At 38.1% G+C, this 21,254-nt stretch overlaps 2 protein-coding genes across 2 annotated transcripts in view; both read right to left on the reverse strand.

Moving 5' to 3' along the window:
* Window positions 1-1,107: 1,107 nt before the first annotated feature.
* Window positions 1,108-15,180, reverse strand: LOC139732214 (sulfotransferase 1A1-like). The gene is made up of 7 exons (XM_071643091.1): window positions 14,977-15,180; window positions 13,637-13,798; window positions 12,921-13,180; window positions 12,420-12,546; window positions 11,149-11,246; window positions 3,907-4,099; window positions 1,108-3,320 (listed from the first exon to the last, which is right to left on the reverse strand). The coding sequence occupies exons 2-7, from the start codon at window positions 13,785-13,787 to the stop codon at window positions 3,211-3,213; spliced, it is 939 nt and encodes a 312-aa protein (XP_071499192.1). The 5' UTR covers window positions 13,788-13,798; window positions 14,977-15,180; the 3' UTR covers window positions 1,108-3,210.
* A 684-nt stretch (window positions 15,181-15,864) lies between these two features.
* The window catches only part of LOC139732229 (uncharacterized), a 41,299-nt gene continuing 35,909 nt past the window's right edge, over window positions 15,865-21,254 (reverse strand). The window contains exons 18-19 of the mRNA XM_071643106.1: window positions 18,466-18,658; window positions 15,865-18,015 (exon numbers count right to left, since the gene is read on the reverse strand). Of these exons, the coding sequence (XP_071499207.1) occupies window positions 17,906-18,015; window positions 18,466-18,658 (303 nt within the window). The 3' untranslated portion in view covers window positions 15,865-17,905. The remainder of the gene's footprint in view (window positions 18,016-18,465; window positions 18,659-21,254) is intronic.

The raw sequence follows: 21,254 nt of genomic DNA on the forward strand, positions 1-21,254 counted from the left end.
ATTACGAAATGATCGCTTCTAGTTTGACATAAGAAACTAAACGATTTAAATGTATACAGTTAATTGTAACGGCAGCCGCCTCTCACTATACATTCATGGGCCTCTGCCACTTTCCATTCCAGATTTGAACATTGCGCTCTTGTAGAGCCTCTTTCAAATTCAAAGGTAAATCACATTAGATGTCTGAAGCCGTTTCTTAATTATAAGTCTTTGTTTTAAGTTCACACTGTACTTGCATCTTTATCATAAATATTACATGTGATGTAATTGTGTTAGTGAGTCCTTTGAATACCAAACGCGATGCAGGGTATTTCTTGGCGCCGTGAACGCCTACGAGAGTGAATAATGTGGTTGCAGTTTATGAGTTTCTTAATTATCAGTGCCTTTATTTTGGACACGACATTATCGTTGCTCTCTGGTATGAAAATAACAGGGCACTCATGGCTTGCCAATATGGCAATTTCCTAAAGATCGACTAAATACATGAGTTGTTCCTAAGGTGAAACCTTTAGAATAATATAACTTCATACATTCAAAATACAGTTCCAGTAGAGTGAAACCTTGTTAGCTTGAGTACTTAGCTGTGTGCACTTCATTTTCAAGATAAGAATTGCTTGCGTGTATTAACGCGGTTTACATTGATTAAAATGATTAAAGAAATATCATGGATATAGTGGGGGGGGGGGGGGTGGGTTATGAAGATGTAGTGATAGTCCCCAGGACTCAAATGAAGGAATGGACGCAGGATAGTGGTGTTCACAGGATTTATTGGTTTTATTAGGAAATCAAGAAACACTGCAGAGAAAAGAAAAAAACCAATAACCATGGGGATTCAAGATTATCATTCCATATAAGATTATACTCAACATCTCATGCAACATTGCTAAATTTCTTAACTCAATAATAAAAACAAACTTAAAGGGGATGGCTAGTATCTGATCAGTGGGAATGCTGGTGGATGATTGTTCCATTCCTTGTGGGATTCATTTAAGAGTACATTATAGATCTATTGTTGCGTGAAAATTATTTGCTTCAGGATGGTCTCATATTCAAGTAATGTGCAGTTTAATGTTTCCAGGTTAGCGTGCCTGGTCAGTGACGGGGCATTAATCTGCACATTACTAGTACTTGAATATGAGACCGTTCTGAGGCAAATGATTTTCACACAACAATAGATATATAATGTACTCTTAAATGAATACCACAAGGATTGGAACAATCATCCCTCAGCATTCCGACTGATTCCCACTGATCGGTTACTAGCCATCCCCTTTAAAGGGGACCTCCAGATGATTTTCAGACTTTTACATTTGAACAACTGTTAATTAGTTACACTGAGTCCAACGTTTCAGAATTTATAGTGATTGGGATGAGGAATGAGAATGTTTTCAAAATTTATAACAAATTGCTCTGAACAAGGATGATTACGTGGCAGCCTCATCATAAGAATGCATGAGTTGGGGCTGAAGGAAGCAGAGCAACAGAAGAAGGCATGCATAGATTTTTCACAGGTGATCTTGTTGAGCAGGAGGTATTGGAATTGAATTAAACTGCTACATTTCTGAAATAGGTGTGGCTCTGGTGTCACACACACTGTTCAGTGTAACTCGTTTAAGATTTTCAGTTTATTGGTTTCTCTGCTCAAGGATCACAATAAATTCCACAAATCTCACAAATCTATACATGGAGCTGTCGATTTATGTACTACACGATGTGAAATTATGAAAATCGTTCACAGTACAGTGTTTATCACATTTTTTTTTTTATAGCCAACGCCATCCACGTGTCTTTGTTACAAATAATTATGATATGTAATGTAACTACAACTGTATAGTGGTTTGGTATGCATTTTTCACATAGCAGGTGCCCTGCTGGTGGCATTTTGTGCACACATTGAACCCCTGCAACTGTGATAACTATATACAGCCCAGTCGCTGTATAAATCGAACACGGCGTCTGGTCGGGCTACAACAGTGAATAATTTGGTTACCCTTTAATTGTTAATTTTGTAATTGTCAGTGCCGTTAATTTTGGACAAGACACCTGCTATTTGTTTCCGGTATGATAATGAGAGGGCTCTCGTGGTTTGCCAATTTGGCAATTCCTGCATAATCCACGAAGTTCCTGAGTTGTACCTAATGTAATAGGGAGTTTTCGCAAGCACGACGCGGCCGGGATATTAGCGTGTCGTGTGCAAAATTTGCTTCTGCGCATGATCAAATCCGGGAAACGTCCCGTCCTGGGGAAATCGAGTACGGTATTCAGCCAAAATAGCGTTCGGTCCCAATGCTGGGCAGCGAGTGAGCCAGCCAGCCAGCCAGCCAATCAGCGATCTTGTCCCCACGCCTCTGTCCTGTACAGGAAAGCGAAACTGCCTAGATATGGGGACGGGAGTCTGAGTACGGGGACTGTCACAGCTGATTGCTTCCGCTTATTCTCGGTCTTCCCGTCGTGTAGCGAAAACTCCCTACTATCTTTCAAACAATACCACTAACGAGAGTATAAAGTGGTTTACAATCAAAATGAAAGGCCAGTACTTTGTGGGCTTGCTTGGCTGTATATGCAATACAACGTGAGAATTAAGTGTAGCTTTACTGTCATGTATTAACATTGACATGGATTGAAATTATTAAAACAATGTTGTGGTTCAAACATTGAAAAAAATAATAATTTTCAACGAAAACTCACTCCAGTCTAGTGACCAGCTAATGTTGACTGCATAATGTTGTAATTTTAAGGTTTTTGCTTGTTTGTTTTTCTGTTTGATTGTTTGGCTATATGACACACTGCTAATATCATGCAGTATTATCATTTTCACATCGAGACAGCCGTACATTCAGGAAAAGGTTACACCTCTTCTGTGTTTACGTGATATTTGTGATTGTATAAGAAACTCTGGTTTTTGTGGTCTTGTCAGTGTAATGATGTAAAGCAGCAAAAATGGAAAACGTGGTTTTGAAAGAAAATCACTTGACAATGTAGAAACCACATTCTCTGGAGTTCAGCATGTAAATATATAGTACATAGATACAGTACATCACATGGATCTCCTCAGGCTCAGGATTGAATCCCATTAATGGCCTTCTGCAAGTTTTCAACTTACTGGGCGTCACCGTAGGTAATTCAGGGTAATTCAGGTAATAAATCAGATCAGTCTGATTGGTATCTGAAGATACCAATGTCAAAAGGCTGCAAATACCAGGACGATATTTATTCAAACTCGAATGTGAGGTCGACTCCTTTCATTTTCTGTTCGTACCACTTGTCAAACATTTCGTTTTGGGCCACGGTGAAGCGCTCTTTCCACTGACCAGAAACGCCTGTGTGAAAAACAACAACAACAACAAACGAATGTTAACACAAAACCAATTACACAAATAAACAAACAAGCAGCAATAAAATAAAACAACAATACCAAAAACGAAAACATGCAAAACGAGCATTGTTGTCATTAATTTCCAAAATGCATTTACTGAAATGCGGATTGGTTAAGAATAGTGTATCTGTTGTATCATATTCTACACAAAAAGTACGTTACTTCTCTCTTCTCTTCTTGATGAGTACACACTATACAATCATGTGACAGATTAAAGAACACATTTGTCAGGATACAAATGATGCACAGGACAGAGTGGATCGGTGAGAACTGGATGCGCCAGTTTAACTTTGGAACTTGTGCTAGTGGGTTTTAGTTAATCGAGAGCATCTAATTCTCACTTATCCACGAAATAGGCCTGTGCATTATTTGTGGTATAAAATGGGCCCGTAAATTCATGAAATACTACCATTTTCCCAATCATGCGTCCGGTACACCTACTACACCAAGATAACTCAATAAAGAGAATATGCAAGCAATATAAGAACTCTGCTTGATCCCAGAACACATCGCAAGCTGTTGATTTATACCTTTGTTCATGAAGGGGATTGAGTTCACCACATCGTGGAAGTCCTTATCGGCTGCTTTTTCGTCCGTCTTACGCGTTGCGTACGTCTTACTCATTCCCTTGAACGAACTGTACTCGACAACTTTCTGCACCTCGTCATCAGTCAGGTCAACGCCGATGTGGGCTGCCACCTGCCGTACGCCCTCCACGGGGTTCTGATGCCAGGATAAATAAAAAGCGAACAGTCCAAACTTTATCTCGACATTCAAACAATGTCATTTGGAATAATTACTTGATGCGTTGTTTCTGTTTAAAATCTTATACTCCGACCAAGCACACTTTTTGCATCATTTTCTGGATGCCTAGATTATGAAGGGACCGGATGTAAAGAATGCTTAAAGAGGTTTCCAAGCCAGTTGTAAATTAGAATGATAAGGAAGAGTAAAAATCTTACGAGTACAACAGTGAAATTTGATCAAAATTTGATGAAAATCGAGAAAGTTGTGAAATTGTGAAGTTTCGCTAATTTCTGCAAAAGAGTTCTAGCACTATGAATATACAAATGAGTTAGCTAATTATGTCATCACCTCACAATTTGCCGTTGATCGTGTAAAAAAAATGACGAAATTCAAAGTTTTTGTTATTAAAGTGTAAAACATGATTTTATTCCTGATAAAATAACTTCAGAATAATGATCAGCCTCAGTACAATATATCAGAACTTTGAGCCTGGGGCGCAATTGCGTTTGAATGAAAAACTGAAAATTTCTGAATTTTGTGTATGAATTATACGGCGAGCTGCGAGGGGATTACATCATCACTTCACTATTTGCATATTCATGTTGACTGTTCAAGAAGTAGTTTTTCTGAAAAATGAAACAATTTTACAATGTCACAATTACTTATTTTTCATTCGATTCTGATCAAACTTTTCATTGACGCGCATAGAAAAAAAATCACTCCTTTTCAGACTAACTTTCAACTGCATTGGATTTCCCTTTTCAAGGTATTGTATACAATTGGGAGCAGTGATCAAAAATGTTCAAGTTATCACATTTGATGCATTTGTGTAGGGTAGTTGTACTACAGAACATCTTACCACATAAAAAATTTTGCAATGAAGCCTAAAACTTAAGAAGATATCACTGTTTTTCTCAGTAAATCATAACTGACGACTGTCAAGTCTAGAAGCAATTTTATAATAACGATTGCTTACATTTTGTGTATTAAAAAGACTTAACATTGATTATACCGATAAACAGTTTTACATTAATTTATGTTTCATCCCTAACTCACATTTTAGAACTATCGAAACACTAAAGCTGGGTTTTTGTTTCATGTGCAAATAGTAAATAGTGACCTTAAGGATGACTTCCGATTTAAAAAAAAATGTAGAATGTTTCGTCCGAAGGAATTGGAATGCTAGTAAGGCGAGTATGAAACGTCGAGACCCAAGTCAAGGGACTGAACATAAATAATCAGTACAGCCTAGTCAAATTAGGTCTGCCTTGACAACATATATATTCAGCTCCATGATTTTCCTTGGCAACCAATAACTCCCATCGCTACCCATCGGGCAGCTTTTGTGCCTCGTGTGCGACGTACAGCGTACCCGCGACTTTTTTGTGTTTGCCGACGATAGACTAGATTTTAAAAAAATTGTCAGTATTTGATCAGAAATTACTGTACACCAATAGATGTTCTGTCAAATATTTCCGCTGTCTCGTAAACCCTTTCCCTACTTCACTTTATCCCTACATAAGGTGGATTGGTAAGTTGACTCAGTCGGTAGCGCGTCTGCTTCACGAGCCAAAGGACCCCGGTTCGATTCCCGGGTCCTATACTGAGCAATGTCGTGTGTAACCCCTTTAGCAAGAGGCAAAACATGCTGTCCTCTGATAGGACATAAAATGGGGGGTCCCGTGTATGAGAGAGTCACAACTCATTCACGTAAAAGATCCCACTTCATTCATTCATCGCAAAGAGCAAGGTGTTTAACCCGGTGAAGTGGTCCCACCTCACATCCAACTGGACCCCATGGAAGACCAGCTTAGCGTAGCTGAATATGGGCTATTCAGCCATCTTCTCAGATGGAAATGAACAAACAAACAAACAAACAAACAAAACAAAAACAGACAGCCAAAGTATGAATGGTTACAACTAAGGCACCAAGTCGTGCGTTGATCATACCATACCGTTATTCTTACCAGCCTTTGTGTATAAAATCGCTGTTTTTGTATACCGTGTAAACTTTAACCACCGACCGTGGGAACTTTGTGATTTCCAGCAGTCGTACCAAATGCTTGAAGATTGCCGTGCGTCGTGGTTTTTGCCCCGTCACTCTGACAGTAGCCTCCTGGTAATTATACTGGAGCTACAGTTTTGTACCGGATGTTTGATAGAATCGGGTACATATCTCTGACCTCAACTTTGTGACACATATCTTTTTCACTTCAACATACCGTTTCATCTCAAATAGCAAAGTACACTCCTATCCTATACTCGTCATTGCAATGACAATCATCTAAATGACCCGAAGTTGCTTAATTGTCGCTCATACATCTATCCGACACTAATGGACCGGATATATGGAATTCTCCGCCCGAACAAATTAAAGCATGCACATCATTTCTTTCTTCTGAAGCAAACATGAAAAAGTCCATTATATCCAGTTATTCGAATTAGCTGTATCTGACCTTTGTAACCAAAAACTAAATAGATTAATTTTTGATGTTTTGATATCCCCCCCCCCCGTCTCCTTACATCAAACTATTCAATAAACATATTTAAGTTTTCGTATCGTAAAAGGCACCTAGTATCGCTCGCCTGCTGGGCTCTTTTACTTGCACCAGCACTCACCTCACTCACCTCATTCTCTGTATTGTATAGTGTCTATACAATTTTTGCTGTCGCATGTGAATGTGATGTCAGAATGTCACTGTTTTTTTAATTTTCTTTTCGATAAGTATATAAGATGTATGTTTTGCCCGTTTTCTTTTTTTTTTTCTTTTTCTTTTTCAAGGCTGTCGTATCTTCAAGCTCAATGCTTATTTGACGACAGTCTTCTGCATTCACACTCCCAGTGCATGTACACCTTTTGTACCATAATTCAGTCAGATCATTTGATTCACTTTTTCCCCGAGTGGTTCCCAATTGACGTGTTCCCTTATTCTTTCTTTAATCTCCACACGTATATCTCAGTTTTATATTCGGATGTACACACTCTATGTTCTGTTATCTTGTGAACAAAAAGAAATGACTGTATTTTATTTGTAATATATATTTGATGCATAAAATTCCTAATAAATTCATTTGAATTGAATTGAATTTATTCAAGCCTGAATGTATATCGTGAGAAAAGGGGAACCATATCAAAGTGCATATCTTACGCTCTCAAAGTTTGCTTTCGAAGTCTTGAGGGTCGACAGACCTTTTCGTAGGTAAATATGGATGTTTTGATTGATATTTTTTCTGCACAGTCACTCCCGGGTTCACGGACTTTGGACTTTGGACCACTTATACGTCTGCAACATCAAAGATTACATCTCATCTTAGAGCGGGCACAGTAATAAGCACAAGATATTTAATTGCTTGCATATAAAGTGCGTGAAACCTTTCCGTCTGGTCTTGTTTTTATCCTGTGTTTTGTAAAACTTTCAGGTCAACCGGTCAAAGAATAACAACCACTTACACGAAACTAGTCAGAAACACCGTAGATTCTTTACCTTTTAATCTCAGCCTCAAAAGTGATGTTATAATTAATTTCCTCACCATTGCTTACTATTTTTCCTTGCTTGCCCTTTTCTCTTTGCATGTTCACATTGTGCCTGCACCACTAATAGTGACTATACTCAATATTGCGAGTTGTGTGACTGTTGTACAAAACTAAGAAATGACTGCGTAAAAAACGTGCGTAAACGGAATATCCATGTACAACTACGCAAATAAATGGGCTGAATTTTATTTATTTTGTATTCAAATTGTGTTGGCCAGGCGTATCACTTTTTTTAATGCAGTTGTCCACTGTCAAAAGGGATTCACTCCACAGAACTTGAGGCTTATTTTCGAGTTCTGTGATTCACTCTCACGTTGAACAAACATGTTGTTTAATATTACTACCTTGTCTCTTTACTGTTTCCACCATCGTCACGCGGCATCTCTTGTATTGTGTGCAGCCCTTGGTTTGCATACTACCAATGCATGTTAGTACATTGTACATGCATAATCTAATGGATGTTTGGCCATGGAAAGTAAAATGAGGAATGAATTAATAACCAGGGGCAATGGTAATTGTTATTCTAGATCGAACGATCAATATGGAGTATTCTGATGTTACGCTTGTTTGCAAGAATAATCAAACACTTGTTAAATCGTTTGTCTCTTTTGTATGCGTGTTTGTGTATGTGTGTGTGGTGTGTGCGAGTGTGTACGTACAGTGTATGTGTATTTGACAGTATGCTGCAGCCGTATAGTTCATTTAGAAGGGATGCACTTGAGTTTTGAAATCAAACACTACTTGTCACGTGGAGTCAATATTTAACAATTTTCTATGGCACGCAACTGTGACGTTGAGGTCACATAACCGCCATAGGGAGGTGTGGGGTAATACAGGCTGTCACGAACTCAGCGTGCGGGTAACAGCGTGTAAACGAAAATAAAACTCTATGCTTTTGCTGTGTATATTTGTACAAGAATGGGCTACTTCTGATATCATATTGCAAGCTCTGTCTTAGCTACTACTAGTGAGTCATTCTGATCGCCGCTGATTATCTGTTGCTTCTCTCTTAAAAAAAAAAAAGAAAAAAAATTGGGTGGGAAAAATCCTCTTGCCATTCCACTGTCACAGCTAGTCTGTATTCATCCAGATTATGTAGTGTATGCAAGCACATGGAATCATGTGCTTATTTTTTTTTTCCATGTGCATGCATTTTACCCATTACCATGAATTCAGACTACCAGTGCCCAGGGCAATCCATCGTAAATTATTGATAAAGCATTCATGTGCCTTGGAGCAAGAGTCCAGAAGCCTAGTCAGCAGAGCACTGAAAAGGTGGTATTCGTGGTATTCATGTCTATTGTTCAGGGTCATTGTGAGCACGCACTCACATACATATCACTGGTTCTTGTGTAAAGTTCAATTTTGTATAGAGGGTTGATCACCTGATCCTTCTATCTAAACTTGAAAATATGGGGGTTACTGGCATAGGACTGGAGTGGTTCGAGAGTTATTTTTCGAACCGGAGAATAAGGACGTCAATCAGTAATACCCTTTCGGATGAAAGATTATTAACCAGAGGAGTGCCACAAGGATCCTTGTTAGGACCGTTGTTGTTTAGTATATTTTTTATCAATGATATCAATTCGGGTTTTTTTTTCTGACTGCACGGCCCATTCATATGCCGATGACACGGTCATTTATTACTCACATAAAAAAACGAAAGTTGCGGAAAATGTTTTGCAAAAAGAGTTTGTATGTATGGAAACATGGATGGCTGACAACAATTTAAAAATCAATTTTTATAGAACTGTTTGTATGTTATTTGGTACAAATAATATGTTAAAAAAAGCAAGAGCATTTTGAATGCTAAACTAAGGGGTAAACAATTACTTCAGGAGAATAGTTTTAAATATCTAGGAATTATTGTAGATAATAAGTTATTGTGGGATGTTCACATCGAACAACTATGTAACAAGTTAAGTAAAATGATTAATTATATGGGTCGTTTGAGACAGTTTGTTAATATGACTGATTTGCAACTGATATATAATTCTATCGTGTTACCTCATTTTGATTACGGTGATGTTGTATGGCAATCCGCCAACGGTAACTCTCTTTCCCAACTTCAGAAGATGCAATATAGAGCCGGGAGATTAATTTCGAAAATTAACCCTTATTCCCACATTACTACCAGTAATGTTCATTACAGCTTATGGTGGAATACAGTAATCAAAAGACAAAAAATCCATCTGCTTTCATTTATGTATAAGATTATGAATAACATGGCCCCCGAATATATGAAAGATATGTTTAAGAACAAGACATCACCATACTCTCTCCGTAATCAAAACGATTTACAGTTACCACGGCCTAAAACTAATTATTGTAAGAGACCATTTTCATACAGAGCTGCAGCAGCGTATAACAACATACCTATAATTATAATGATTTACGTCAACTTTCCTCTTTACCCGTTTTTAAGTTCAATTTAGACAAAACCGAAATCCTTTCCACTTGATCTTTTTTATGCTCCAAACCTTTGAACAATGTGTAATAATATGGTATGTAGTCACAATGTAGTAATGTATGTACCGTTCTATTTGTGTTTGTGTTATATTTCATTCTATTATCAGTTCCTGATTGTATGTAATTTTTGTGAACAGGGCCCCATGGAAGACCAGAAGTGACTGTCATTGTCACTACTGAAAATGGGCTACCTTCCGTATGTATTTTTCTTGAGGACCTTTATGTATGAAATATGTTGATTTTTAGTACGGAAATAAAACAAACAAGGGTTCAAATTTGACCAAAATCTGAAACTTAACTTTAAAACTAGTCATAAATTTAACGAAACTGATTCATCATGTTCATGCTCTCATATTCAAATCACCTCCAACTAAATTGTACACTATTCAGCTATTACTCATGTCAATAACAGTGTTATCTGAGGTATAGTTTTCGAACTATTAAGGATCAAAAGTGGGAAATGTCTTTTTGTAACACCTATAACCTTTCCCCTGCACGTTTAATGGCACGAGCATGCCACGCCCACCCCATGCCATACACACACCAACATGTGACCCTTCTCCAACAGGTACTGTGTGAAGGTATGAAACGCTTTTTCCTTGCTATCAAACGGATTGTTTCTAAGATCCAATGAGTCATGCCTGAATCCTGTTGAGTGCTTTTATGCCATCCCCTCTAGTAATAGACAAACACACTCCTGTCTCTCGGAGAGAACGTATATAGAAGTCTGAATCACAGCTCATGCATCAGGTGAAAAATCCTACTTTTTGAACAGGGCGCAAACAAACACACAAACAAACAGCAAACAAACAACGAACAATAAACAAACAAGCTCCGGAAAAAGGAACAATGATGATGACCCTTCCTAAATTATACCCAAGGTCAGTGGTAACGGCAGGGGGATGATATCAACTCAGCACATTGTGCCGTTTCTGGAAAAGACAGAATTACAGGAACTTCTCCACTACAGTCATCTGCCTCTTCTAACATTACAGCGCCAGAGATTTCAGAATCATCATACCTTTTTGAGATTCTCGTAGAAGAGGAAGAGCACGTTGTCTTTATCCCGGACTTTCCAGAATCCCAGATTGTGATCTACCCACGGCCCGAACAGTGACTCTACACGAAAGTCGAAGAAGAAAGACCAACAAATAGATAAGTGAAATTAAGAAATAAACCTTAACAAGTGAAACACAGCAATGTAGGGAAAAAATGGTAAAACATCGATGCTCAAATATGACTTATTATTACAAAAACGGGTTGGTTTCATCAACTCATTGATTTTGATTTATTCCGAACAAAGGTTAATCAGAGAATATTTAAAGGATGTAAACCGTATCATCTGATATGATACATTTATATTACTATATATATATGTAAATATATATATATATATATATATATATATATATATATTGTGTGTGTGTGTGTGTTAGTACAATTTCCTGCTATTGCGGGCAACAATTGATTCTATTGGGGAAAATGTTCTTATTGATATTTGAGAAAGCTTTACCCATAACATTTGGTAGATAAACATGTTTTGATTCTATGCCCCAACTTCATCCACATTTACCGGTACTTAATGTTTTATTCTTTCTTGGCGTCGCCTCACGTTTATTAAGGTATCTTAGCCACTGTTAGCACACATGAGTTAACTCTCATTGATCTTTATACATTGGATATTGTTGCTAGAAAGATTCCACTTCCAATTATACTTGAAATGCAGCAACATGCTCTCAATCTTGTCTGACGCTTTCCAGATGCGAGAATTTACAGATTGAATTGAATTGAATTGAATTGAAGATGTGTACATATTTCAGTTTGCACAGTTTATGTATAATTACAATAGCCATAACATGCCTTATCATCATTATCTACTATAATCTACATCTAGATACACATATATTTTTCGCTGAATTATGCTAAGTCTAACGATTTTAAAGGGATGGTATAGTTATGGTTGAACTGGGGATTGAGGTTTTAACTTATTGTGAAATAGTTAGAAACCACTTCTATGAAATACTAAAGAGCATATAACTGTAAGGGCGATTCAAAGTTTATTTGGTGAAGATGGATCTTAAAATAAATGGTGGGACCCAACTTTTGTCATGATCACTTTGTTTCTGGATATCTCAACCAGAACCATACCATTCCTTTAAGATTTACTTCTCCTTGGTGGTGCTTGTTTTTACCGGAAAGTTAATCATATATCTTTCACTGAACTAACGATCATTAGGAATAAAACGAGGCAATAAACGACCAAGAACTGATGAAGATGCACCAAATACCCACTGTCTTCCATGAAGGATCCAAGGACCATTTCCCATGAGAAACCACCAGGGGGCTCCATCTTCCCCTTCACTATCATGTTGTAAATCGAAGTGAGAATATCCTTCGGGTTACGGGCTACGTAGATAACCTTTGATACAGAGGGGAAAGTACAAAGTTTACATCTAAAACTGTTTTATCTGATTATTCTCGTTGAAATTTATGTCATGAAAATAAGCATTGTGCAGAGACAACTTTGCTCGTTCCATCAATGCTGAGTGCTTAGATCAAATATATAGAACAACTCCTTTCTTCTAAAGACCGACGACTACAGAACTGATCTTAAACAAACGCAGAAAACAAGTGGCATTATCACATGTTTCATGGACAAACAAAGCAGACCATGTATATCATACTAAGAATGAACATTGACACATGCTGTCTAAGCATATTGAAGATAGCACCAGTATTATAGGCCCTAGTAATCCACAAACGGGGAGGGGAGGGGGGCACAAACATACAGACCTTTGCCTTTTCCTCAAGTTTCGTAGGCAGCATCTGGATCGGAAGGTGTGACAGAATGACGCGGGGAGATTTCGCCTTGGCAACCACATCCAAAAATGGCGCCATGTTCGGAGGATTCTGGAGCTCTTCCGCACGTGTCTTGGGCATCTTTTGGGCCATGATTATCATCTCCGCAGTGCTTGTAGACAGCGTTCGGTCTATTTTCTCCGGTACTCCCCGAGCCAGAATAAGTCCAACGATTTCATTCATCCAATGAGTTCCTATATACCAGATAGCAGAGGGAGATGGTAGGTTGCTTAGATAGGAAATTTGTGTACAGTGATTATACACAACTGTGCCACCATTTCTTGTGCTAAGGGTAAGGTGACCTGTTCTACATTATAAGCAGTGATATCAGCCGCTTGTAAGTTTGTACCAGTATACAATATGTACAACAATTAATGTGCTCAGCGTGTACGAGGGTATCTAAATGCTTCATATATTCAAGAATGGATTCCCTCTGATCAAATCATGATGTGATATAGCTATCTATATCAGATCATGTTTTTATCGTTATGGCATATTTTGTTGCTTGTCTTTGTATCATTCCTTGTCTGTTTTCATACAAGTAGTAATGGGGCCCAAGTGTAGTCAAGGAGTGTATATATATGCGCACGTATACATGCACAGAAACACACATTAAAGAAGTGTGATAATTGAAGTCCTGCAGCCCGTACCTGTCTTGGGGAAAGTGCAAATCCACACGTCGTCCGTACGAACTTCAAAATTCGGCAACGCGTCTACGCTGGAGTCCAGAATGACGTTGGGTAGTACAATCCCCTTGTACATGTGCATTCCGTTGATCTGAGCTTGTTCGTTTTCCGCCATGTTTGCGAAATCTTTAAACATGCATCAAGGCGCATCAAAGCAGTGGAATACCATAATACACATTTAATACACAGAATTCGCATAACGATGATATATAATGAAATAATAAACAATGATAAAGGGGATTTGATCACACACACATCAAAAAGGCATGTATGATTGTATCGTGGCATTCTAACATTACATTATGTCATGTGTTCGCAAAAGTTAAACGAGGGTCAATTTGATTAAAAATCACAGAAATCAATAGGCCTCATTGACTGGATTTTGGGATATATATCAACCCGCTAACTCGGTGTACATAGACCTCTACCTTGAAAGAGTCTTGCTAGAACGCAACGTACACAATCTCAACAAAGTGCGCAGGAAAACTGACACCGCTTGTTTATCAATTTTAATTTCAATCTATTTCTGCAACTTAATCTTAAAAGATTACCAAACAGTACGAAGGAACAAAGAACAATAACAGATATAAGTTGGTAAAATTTTCGACAACACAAAGTCTTGCAGATCTAGCAAGACATTTCTCACGAACCCTATAGATTTTGCCATCCGTTATTTCACTGTATTGATCATGCGCAATATTGCCAGTATGAGGATCTAAATTTGTTTCCTTAAGTTGTAACCAAAATTAATGTTGGGCACTTTTTGATTAAATTCATTTAAATATCATGCTGAAACGGTCTTCGTCTCGAAATTTTCCTGTGGTATCTCCAAAATCAGGAATTTCAACGGTGATCTACACTTTACCACCAATGATTTCCGTTAATTGGCTTACCTCTGACCCATTTCATAGCTACTTAACCCTTTATGTGCCAACTTGTATCTGCAATCGTGGCGTTTCCAGTGCAATTCGATACCCAAAGTACACAAAAGTTTAAAGTGGATGAAATTAACATACAAGCCCTATTCTACCAACTATGACATCATACACATGGTTAAAAACACTTTCAGAAATGGGTAATTTCACTCATCTGTCATACACCACTATTTGCAGGAGTTGACAAAAGAATGACTACATGGTTGAACAAAGCTTCTTCTTTCCTGAAAAAGAAAGACAGAAAATAAACAGGAAAGTTGCAAAAAAAAAATTTGAACAATTGCGATGCACGCATTAGGCTGGTGGCAGCACATCGTCTTTGACATTTGTTTGATACAGGGTTCTGCTTCCTTAAGATGAACTGCCTACCTTTTTAAGCTGATTTCAGATCAGAACAGGTTGCAACTGTTGCTACTATTGTAAAGTTATAGGGGTTGGACGTGATTTGGTCCCTCTCGATAGACAATCAGGTATTCTGCTCTTGAATCTCTCCTCACTTCGGCAGCTCGATGTATAGACCTTCCGATCGAAGTTCCAAAGACGAAGTGCAGTGAACAGTCATGATCGCTAGAATTCTACACACCCACACCCCCCCACACACACTCACACACACACGCACATACACACATACACACACACACATACACACACACACACACACACGCACACACACACACACACACGCAAAGAAATCACGAACGCGGACTTGGAGTGTTTACCTGCAGATGCAAATAGGCCGGTGTGTTCCAAAGGTCAGACCAGGGAGGTGGAAGAAAGACCTCTTTCTTCCACCTCCCTGGTCAGACGTCCTGCCGAAAGTCAAAGCACTGCTATAGAACTATTCCATCCATGCTCGGAACATTGGTCCCTCCAATCATGTCAATCGTAATCTTTTTCTCAAATAAGAATAACATCGAGTAGAACACATTCATATATAGATACGCTTTTTATACACACTGTTCACTCTTTCTACAGCCGAGTCAACTTGCTCATGACCCTAGTTGCGTTCCCATCATGCGTTACCTTGCATTTTGGCATTCGCATAAGCCCTAATAATAGACTATAGGACTTTTAAACGTATACACTTGGTAAAAGGATACATTTATTGCCAGACCAGGGTTTATTTTTAAGCTATGTTAACGAATGATGCAGTGATATATGCGAAATCACTTTCGACTGTCTTTCAGGGGTTGTTATGTAAGCCTATACAATTATTTCGTCATTATCATTATCATCATCATCATCATCATCATCATCTTCTTCTTCTTCTTCATCCATATCACTAGTCGTCTGTAGAGGGAGCAGAAGAAGCTGCATTGGAAGGTTTTATAATGTTTGGTTGGATAACAAAGATGTTCTGAAATATGTTGTTCTGTCTGACGTATCTCTTTTGCAGCATCTTCACGGGCAATTTAAAGAGCAAGATGACAACAACAAAAAACAACAAAAAGATTCATGGGGGCTTGATTGAAATTCTGTTCATGTCTAAAACCAACAGGGAACATACTTTATTCTGTTTGAGGATCGCCTGGAAAGCAAGTCATACGATTTGCATCTAAAACACCTCGGCCTCTCGATATGTCCCATGCACTCTGATCATCATGTAAATAACAGAATACATGCGCTACGCATGCAAAATGATAATGGGTGTAATGCCATTCGATATAAAATGACCATTGCCTATCATTGCATTGATAGGTATCATACACGATACTACGCCAGAAAGAGAATGCAGACATCCCCACATCTCCCTGGTACACCCACAAGGGTAACTGGGATTTTTTCCCCTACTTTTATAATGAATATTATTTATTAGTGGAAAATTGAACAAAGTAAATGGGATTCCATCTTAATCCAATAATATAAACAAACGTAAAGGGAACCTCCAGATGATTTCAGATTTTTACAATTAAACAATCATAAATTAGTTAAACTGACTACAAAGTTTCAGAATATATAACGATTGGGATGAGGAATGAGAATGTTTTCAACATTTATAACAAATTGCGATGAACAAGGATGATAACATGGCAGCCTCATCATAAGAATGCATGAGTTTGGGCTTAAGGAAGCAGAACAAAATAAGAAGGCATGCATAGATTCTTCACAGGTGAGCTTGTTGAGCAAGCGATGTTGTAATTGAATTACACTGCTACATTTCTGAAATATGTGAGGCTCTGATGTCATCAACACTCTCCAGTGTAATTTGTATAATATTTTCAGTTTGTTTATTGGTTTCTATGCTCAAGGACCACGATAAATTTCACAAATCTATACATGGAGCTGTCGATTTATGTACTACACGATGTTGAATTATGAAAATCGTTTGGAATGCCCAATTAAAGTGCTGCTACACAATACAGTGTTTGTTTGTCACATTTTTATAGCCAACACCATCCACGTGTCTTTATTACAAATAATTATGATATGCAATGTAGTTGTAGTAGTTTGGTATGCGTTTGGTACATAGCAGGTGCCCTGCTGGTAGCATTTTGTCCCCACATTGAACGCCTACAATAGTTTGTAAGTTCGTAAATTTTGTAATTGTCAGTGCCGTTAATTTTGGACAAGACACCTGCTAATTGTCTCTGGTATGAAAATGAGAGGGTCTCTCATGGTTTGCCAATTTGGCAATTCCTGCATAATCCACGAAGTCCCTGACCTGAGTAATACCTTTCAAACAATACAACTAACTAGAGTATAAAGTGATTTACAATCAAAATGCAATGCCAGTACATGAAACTTTGTGGGCTTGCGTGGCTGTATACTTACTACAACGTGAAACTTAATGGCAGCTTTCTTATATTAACATGGTTGGCATGGATTGAAATTATCAAAACAATTTCGTGGTTCAAACATTGAAAAAAAAAAGATAATTTTCAACGGAAACTCACTCCAGTCTAGTGGCCAGCTGTGAACTGACTGCATAGTGTTGTAATTTTAAGGTTTTTGCTTGTTTGTTTTTCTGTTTGATTGTTTGGCTGTATGACACACTGGAAATATCATGCAGTATTATCATATTCACATCGAGACAGCCGTACATTCAGGTAAAGGTTACACCTCTTCTGTGTTTATGTAATATTTGTATTTGTATTTGTATTTGTATAAGAAACTAAGGTTTTTGTGGTTTTGTCAGTGTGATGATGTAAAGCTGCAAAGATGGAAACGTGGATTTGAAAGAAAACTACATTGACAACATAGAAACCACATTCTTTTGGGTTCAGCATGTAAAACAGATCAATCTGATGTTGGCGTCGTAGATACCAATGTCAAATTGCTGCAAATACCCGGACGATATTTATTCAAACTCGAAAGTGAGGTCGACTCCTTTCATTTTCTCTTCGTACCACTTGTCAAACATTTCGTTTTGGGCCACGGTGAAGCGCTCTTTCCACTGACCGGAAATGCCTATGTGAAAAAACAAAAACCCAAATATGAACACAAAAACAAAACAAACAAACAAACAAACAAACCAGCAACAACAACAAAACAACAACAACAAAAACAAAACCGAGCATTGTTGTCATTGATTTTCAAAATTTATTGAAATGCGGATTGGTTAGGAATATTATTTATCTGTTGTATTTTATTCTACATAAAAGTACATTACTTCTCGGGCCGGAGGCTGTCTGTCTGTCTCTCTGTCTCTCCTTCTCTCCCTCTCTCCCTCCATCTCTCTCTCTCTCTCTAACTCTCTTTCACGAACTCTTCTCTCTTCTCTTCTTGATAAGTACACACTATACAATCATGTGACAGATTAGAGTACATTTTGTTAGTATCAACTCAATAAAGAGAATATGCAAGCAATATAAGAACTCTGCTTGATCCCAGAACACATCTCAAGCTATTGATTTATACCTTTGTTCATGAAGGGGATTGAGTTCACCACATCGTGGAAGTCCTTATCGGCTGCTTTTTCGTCCGTCTTACGCGTTGTGTACGTCTTACTCATTCCCTTGAACGAGCTGCACTCGACAACTTTCTGCACCTCGTCATCAGTCAGGTCAACGCCAATGTGGGCTGCCACCTGCCGTACGCCCTCTACGGGATTCTGATGCCAGGATAAATACCCAATGAGCAGTCAAAATTTTATCGTGAAATTCAAACAATTCCATTTTGAATAATTACTTGATGCGTTGTTTCTGTTTAAAATCTTATACTCCGGCCAAGCACACTTTTAACATCATTTTCTGGATGCCTAGATTATAAGGGAATCGGATGTTAAGAAGATGATTCCAAACCAGTTGTAAGTTAGACTGATAAGAAAGGGTAAAATCTTACGAGTACAGCAGTGAAATTTTGATCAAAATCGGATGAAAACCGAGGAAGTTGTGAAATTGTGAGGTTTCGTTAATTTCTGCAGAACAGTTCTCGCACATTTGGTATGAATATACAAATGGGTTAGCTGATTATGTCATCACCTCACAATTTCCCATTGATCGTGTGAAAAAACTGACGAAATTCAATGTTTCTGTCATTAGTGTAAAACATGATCTTATTCCTGGTTGAGTAACTTCAGAATAATGCAGGCGCGGTGGAGCACCCCAATTATCTCTCAGAAATCCATCGGCAGCCGAGCCTCATTTGCATAAAGTAAACAACATGTACTCGCGTAGTTGTGAAAAAGTAAACAACTTCTCAAGCTAATAACAATTTAAGGAAACCTATTTTCGGACTAAAATTGAGTTAGTTTGAATTTGAAAACATGTCCGAATATGCACATATAACATATTAAAGGATTTGACAATGATAAAATGTGAAATTTTAGCGAAAACATGGCGAGCAAAATTACCAAAAATATGCCTCGAAATCATCCTAAAATTCACGAAGTGTGATTGCGGAACCAAAGCGTCATTCGAACAAAGTACACCGAAATTTATTTATCTGCTTGCATTTAAAATTTCATACCGTAATATTCCCGGCCATGGTTGTGTCAGAAAAAAACAGAAGGTGATGTCAAAAATGACACGAACGCAAAGCGTACAGGTCGGTCCCATGTATATATAATCGCGTCACTGTAGCGTTGCATGTCACAGCACACACAACGCATTGCTGCATGCAGCGTGCGCGGCAGCAGCTCAGCAGTCACCGCCGTGCGACACTCAGCCACTGCACTTTTATTTGATTGAATAAATGTAATTTCTCACCTTCTACGAAGGAGATATTTTAAGAGAAACAAAAACAGGAGAAAGTAGAAAAATGCAGACTGAACTGAGCTGACATGTTAATCTAAAAAGCTTCACACACGGGCCTCACACATTCACAAACACAATCACAGGCTCCGCTCAGCTTTAAAACTGCTAAGGTCCACCGCCCGGGCTGGCCGGGCCGAACCTCGAGCTCGGCCTCGACAGAGACGCGCCGCAGAGTCCGATCAAAACCACATCATGTCAGACCGTTACATTATTCTGATTATTTTACTCATTTAAACGAAACATTAAGATGTTTGTAAGAAATAAAACATTCAAATATGATTATCACGAATGAAATTTCATCAAACTTCCTACTTACCAAATCACACAACACGAGAAACCCAGCTGGCAAAATTGACTGTGTCACATGTAAACCAACAATGAGCACGAGATCCTGAATCTCACGTACCACGCATACGCGATATTGCGGGAAAAGAAATGACGTCATTTTCTAATGTTTCGCTGACTAAAATTTTCTATTCCAAACCCTGTAGAAACAAGTTCATTTCTCCAAAAATACAGGTGGAACCAAGCGAAAACTTTCACCATATATGGATTGAAGCCTGATGAACTTATGTTGCGAATTTCGGACACATTGGAGCCCGGTCAGAAAAAAAAAAAAAACAGAGAGCATGTTTTGCGAGAGGTGATTTTCAAAACGCTTTAATATCTCAAGTTCTAGTGCAGCAAATTTCATAATTTTTTCATCAAAAGGAAGGTTTTTAAAAATTGAGTGTGGGAAGTTTGAGTTTACTAGCGGCACGCATAGCGGCACAAGGAGAAGGTAAAGATTTGACTTTTTCATGCACACAGTTTCGGGCAGCCGTGGATGCCCGTTGGAAATTCAAATAGAACGGGGCGATAATGAGATGCAAATTGGGGTGCTCCACCGCGCCTGAATGATTAGTATCAGTATCTCTATAATATATCAGAATTTTGAGCTTGGGGCGCAATTGCGTTTGAATGAAAACCTGGAAGTTTCAAAATTTTGTGTATGAATTATATGGCAAGCTGTGAGGGGATAACATCATCACTTCACTATTTGCATATTCATATTGGCTGTTTAAGAAGTCTTTTTCTGAAAAGTGAAACAACTTCAAAATGTCATAATTCCTTATTTTTCATTCGATTCTGATCAACTTTTCATTGATGTGCTCAGAAAACTGAACTCTTTTTCAGACTAACTTTCAACTGCACTGGATTTTCCCTTTCAATGTATTGTTTACCATTGGGAGCAGTGATAAAAAATGTTCGAGTATTCACATTTTTATGCATATAACGTGTAGGGTAGCTGTATCACAGAACATCCTATCATATGAGCATTTTGCAATGAAGCCTAAATTATAAGAAGATATCACTGTTTTACTCTGTAAATCATAACTGCTAGACGGTTAAGTCTAGAAACAGTTTTATAATAACGATTGTTATTTTTTTTTTATATTAAAAGAACTTAGC

The sequence above is a fragment of the Diadema antillarum genome, unplaced genomic scaffold (genome assembly GCF_040938485.1).
Source record: "Diadema antillarum isolate AM-2024a unplaced genomic scaffold, OU_Dant_1.0 seq00000406_RagTag, whole genome shotgun sequence".
In the NCBI taxonomy this organism is placed as follows: Eukaryota; Metazoa; Echinodermata; class Echinoidea; order Diadematoida; family Diadematidae; genus Diadema; species Diadema antillarum.

What these genes read in the sequence shown, in the direction of transcription:
- LOC139732214 (XM_071643091.1), bottom strand. Translation starts at nt 13,787, where the DNA reads ATGGCGGAAAACGAACAAGCTCAGATCAACGGAATGCACATGTACAAG. An exon ending in TGGATCCTTCATGGAAGACA is followed by an intron (nt 11,247 to 12,419) that starts GTGGGTATTTGG and finishes ACTTTCGTGTAG; the next exon opens with AGTCACTGTTCGGGCCGTGG. An exon ending in AATCCCCTTCATGAACAAAG is followed by an intron (nt 3,321 to 3,906) that starts GTATAAATCAAC and finishes TTTTTCACACAG; the next exon opens with GCGTTTCTGGTCAGTGGAAA.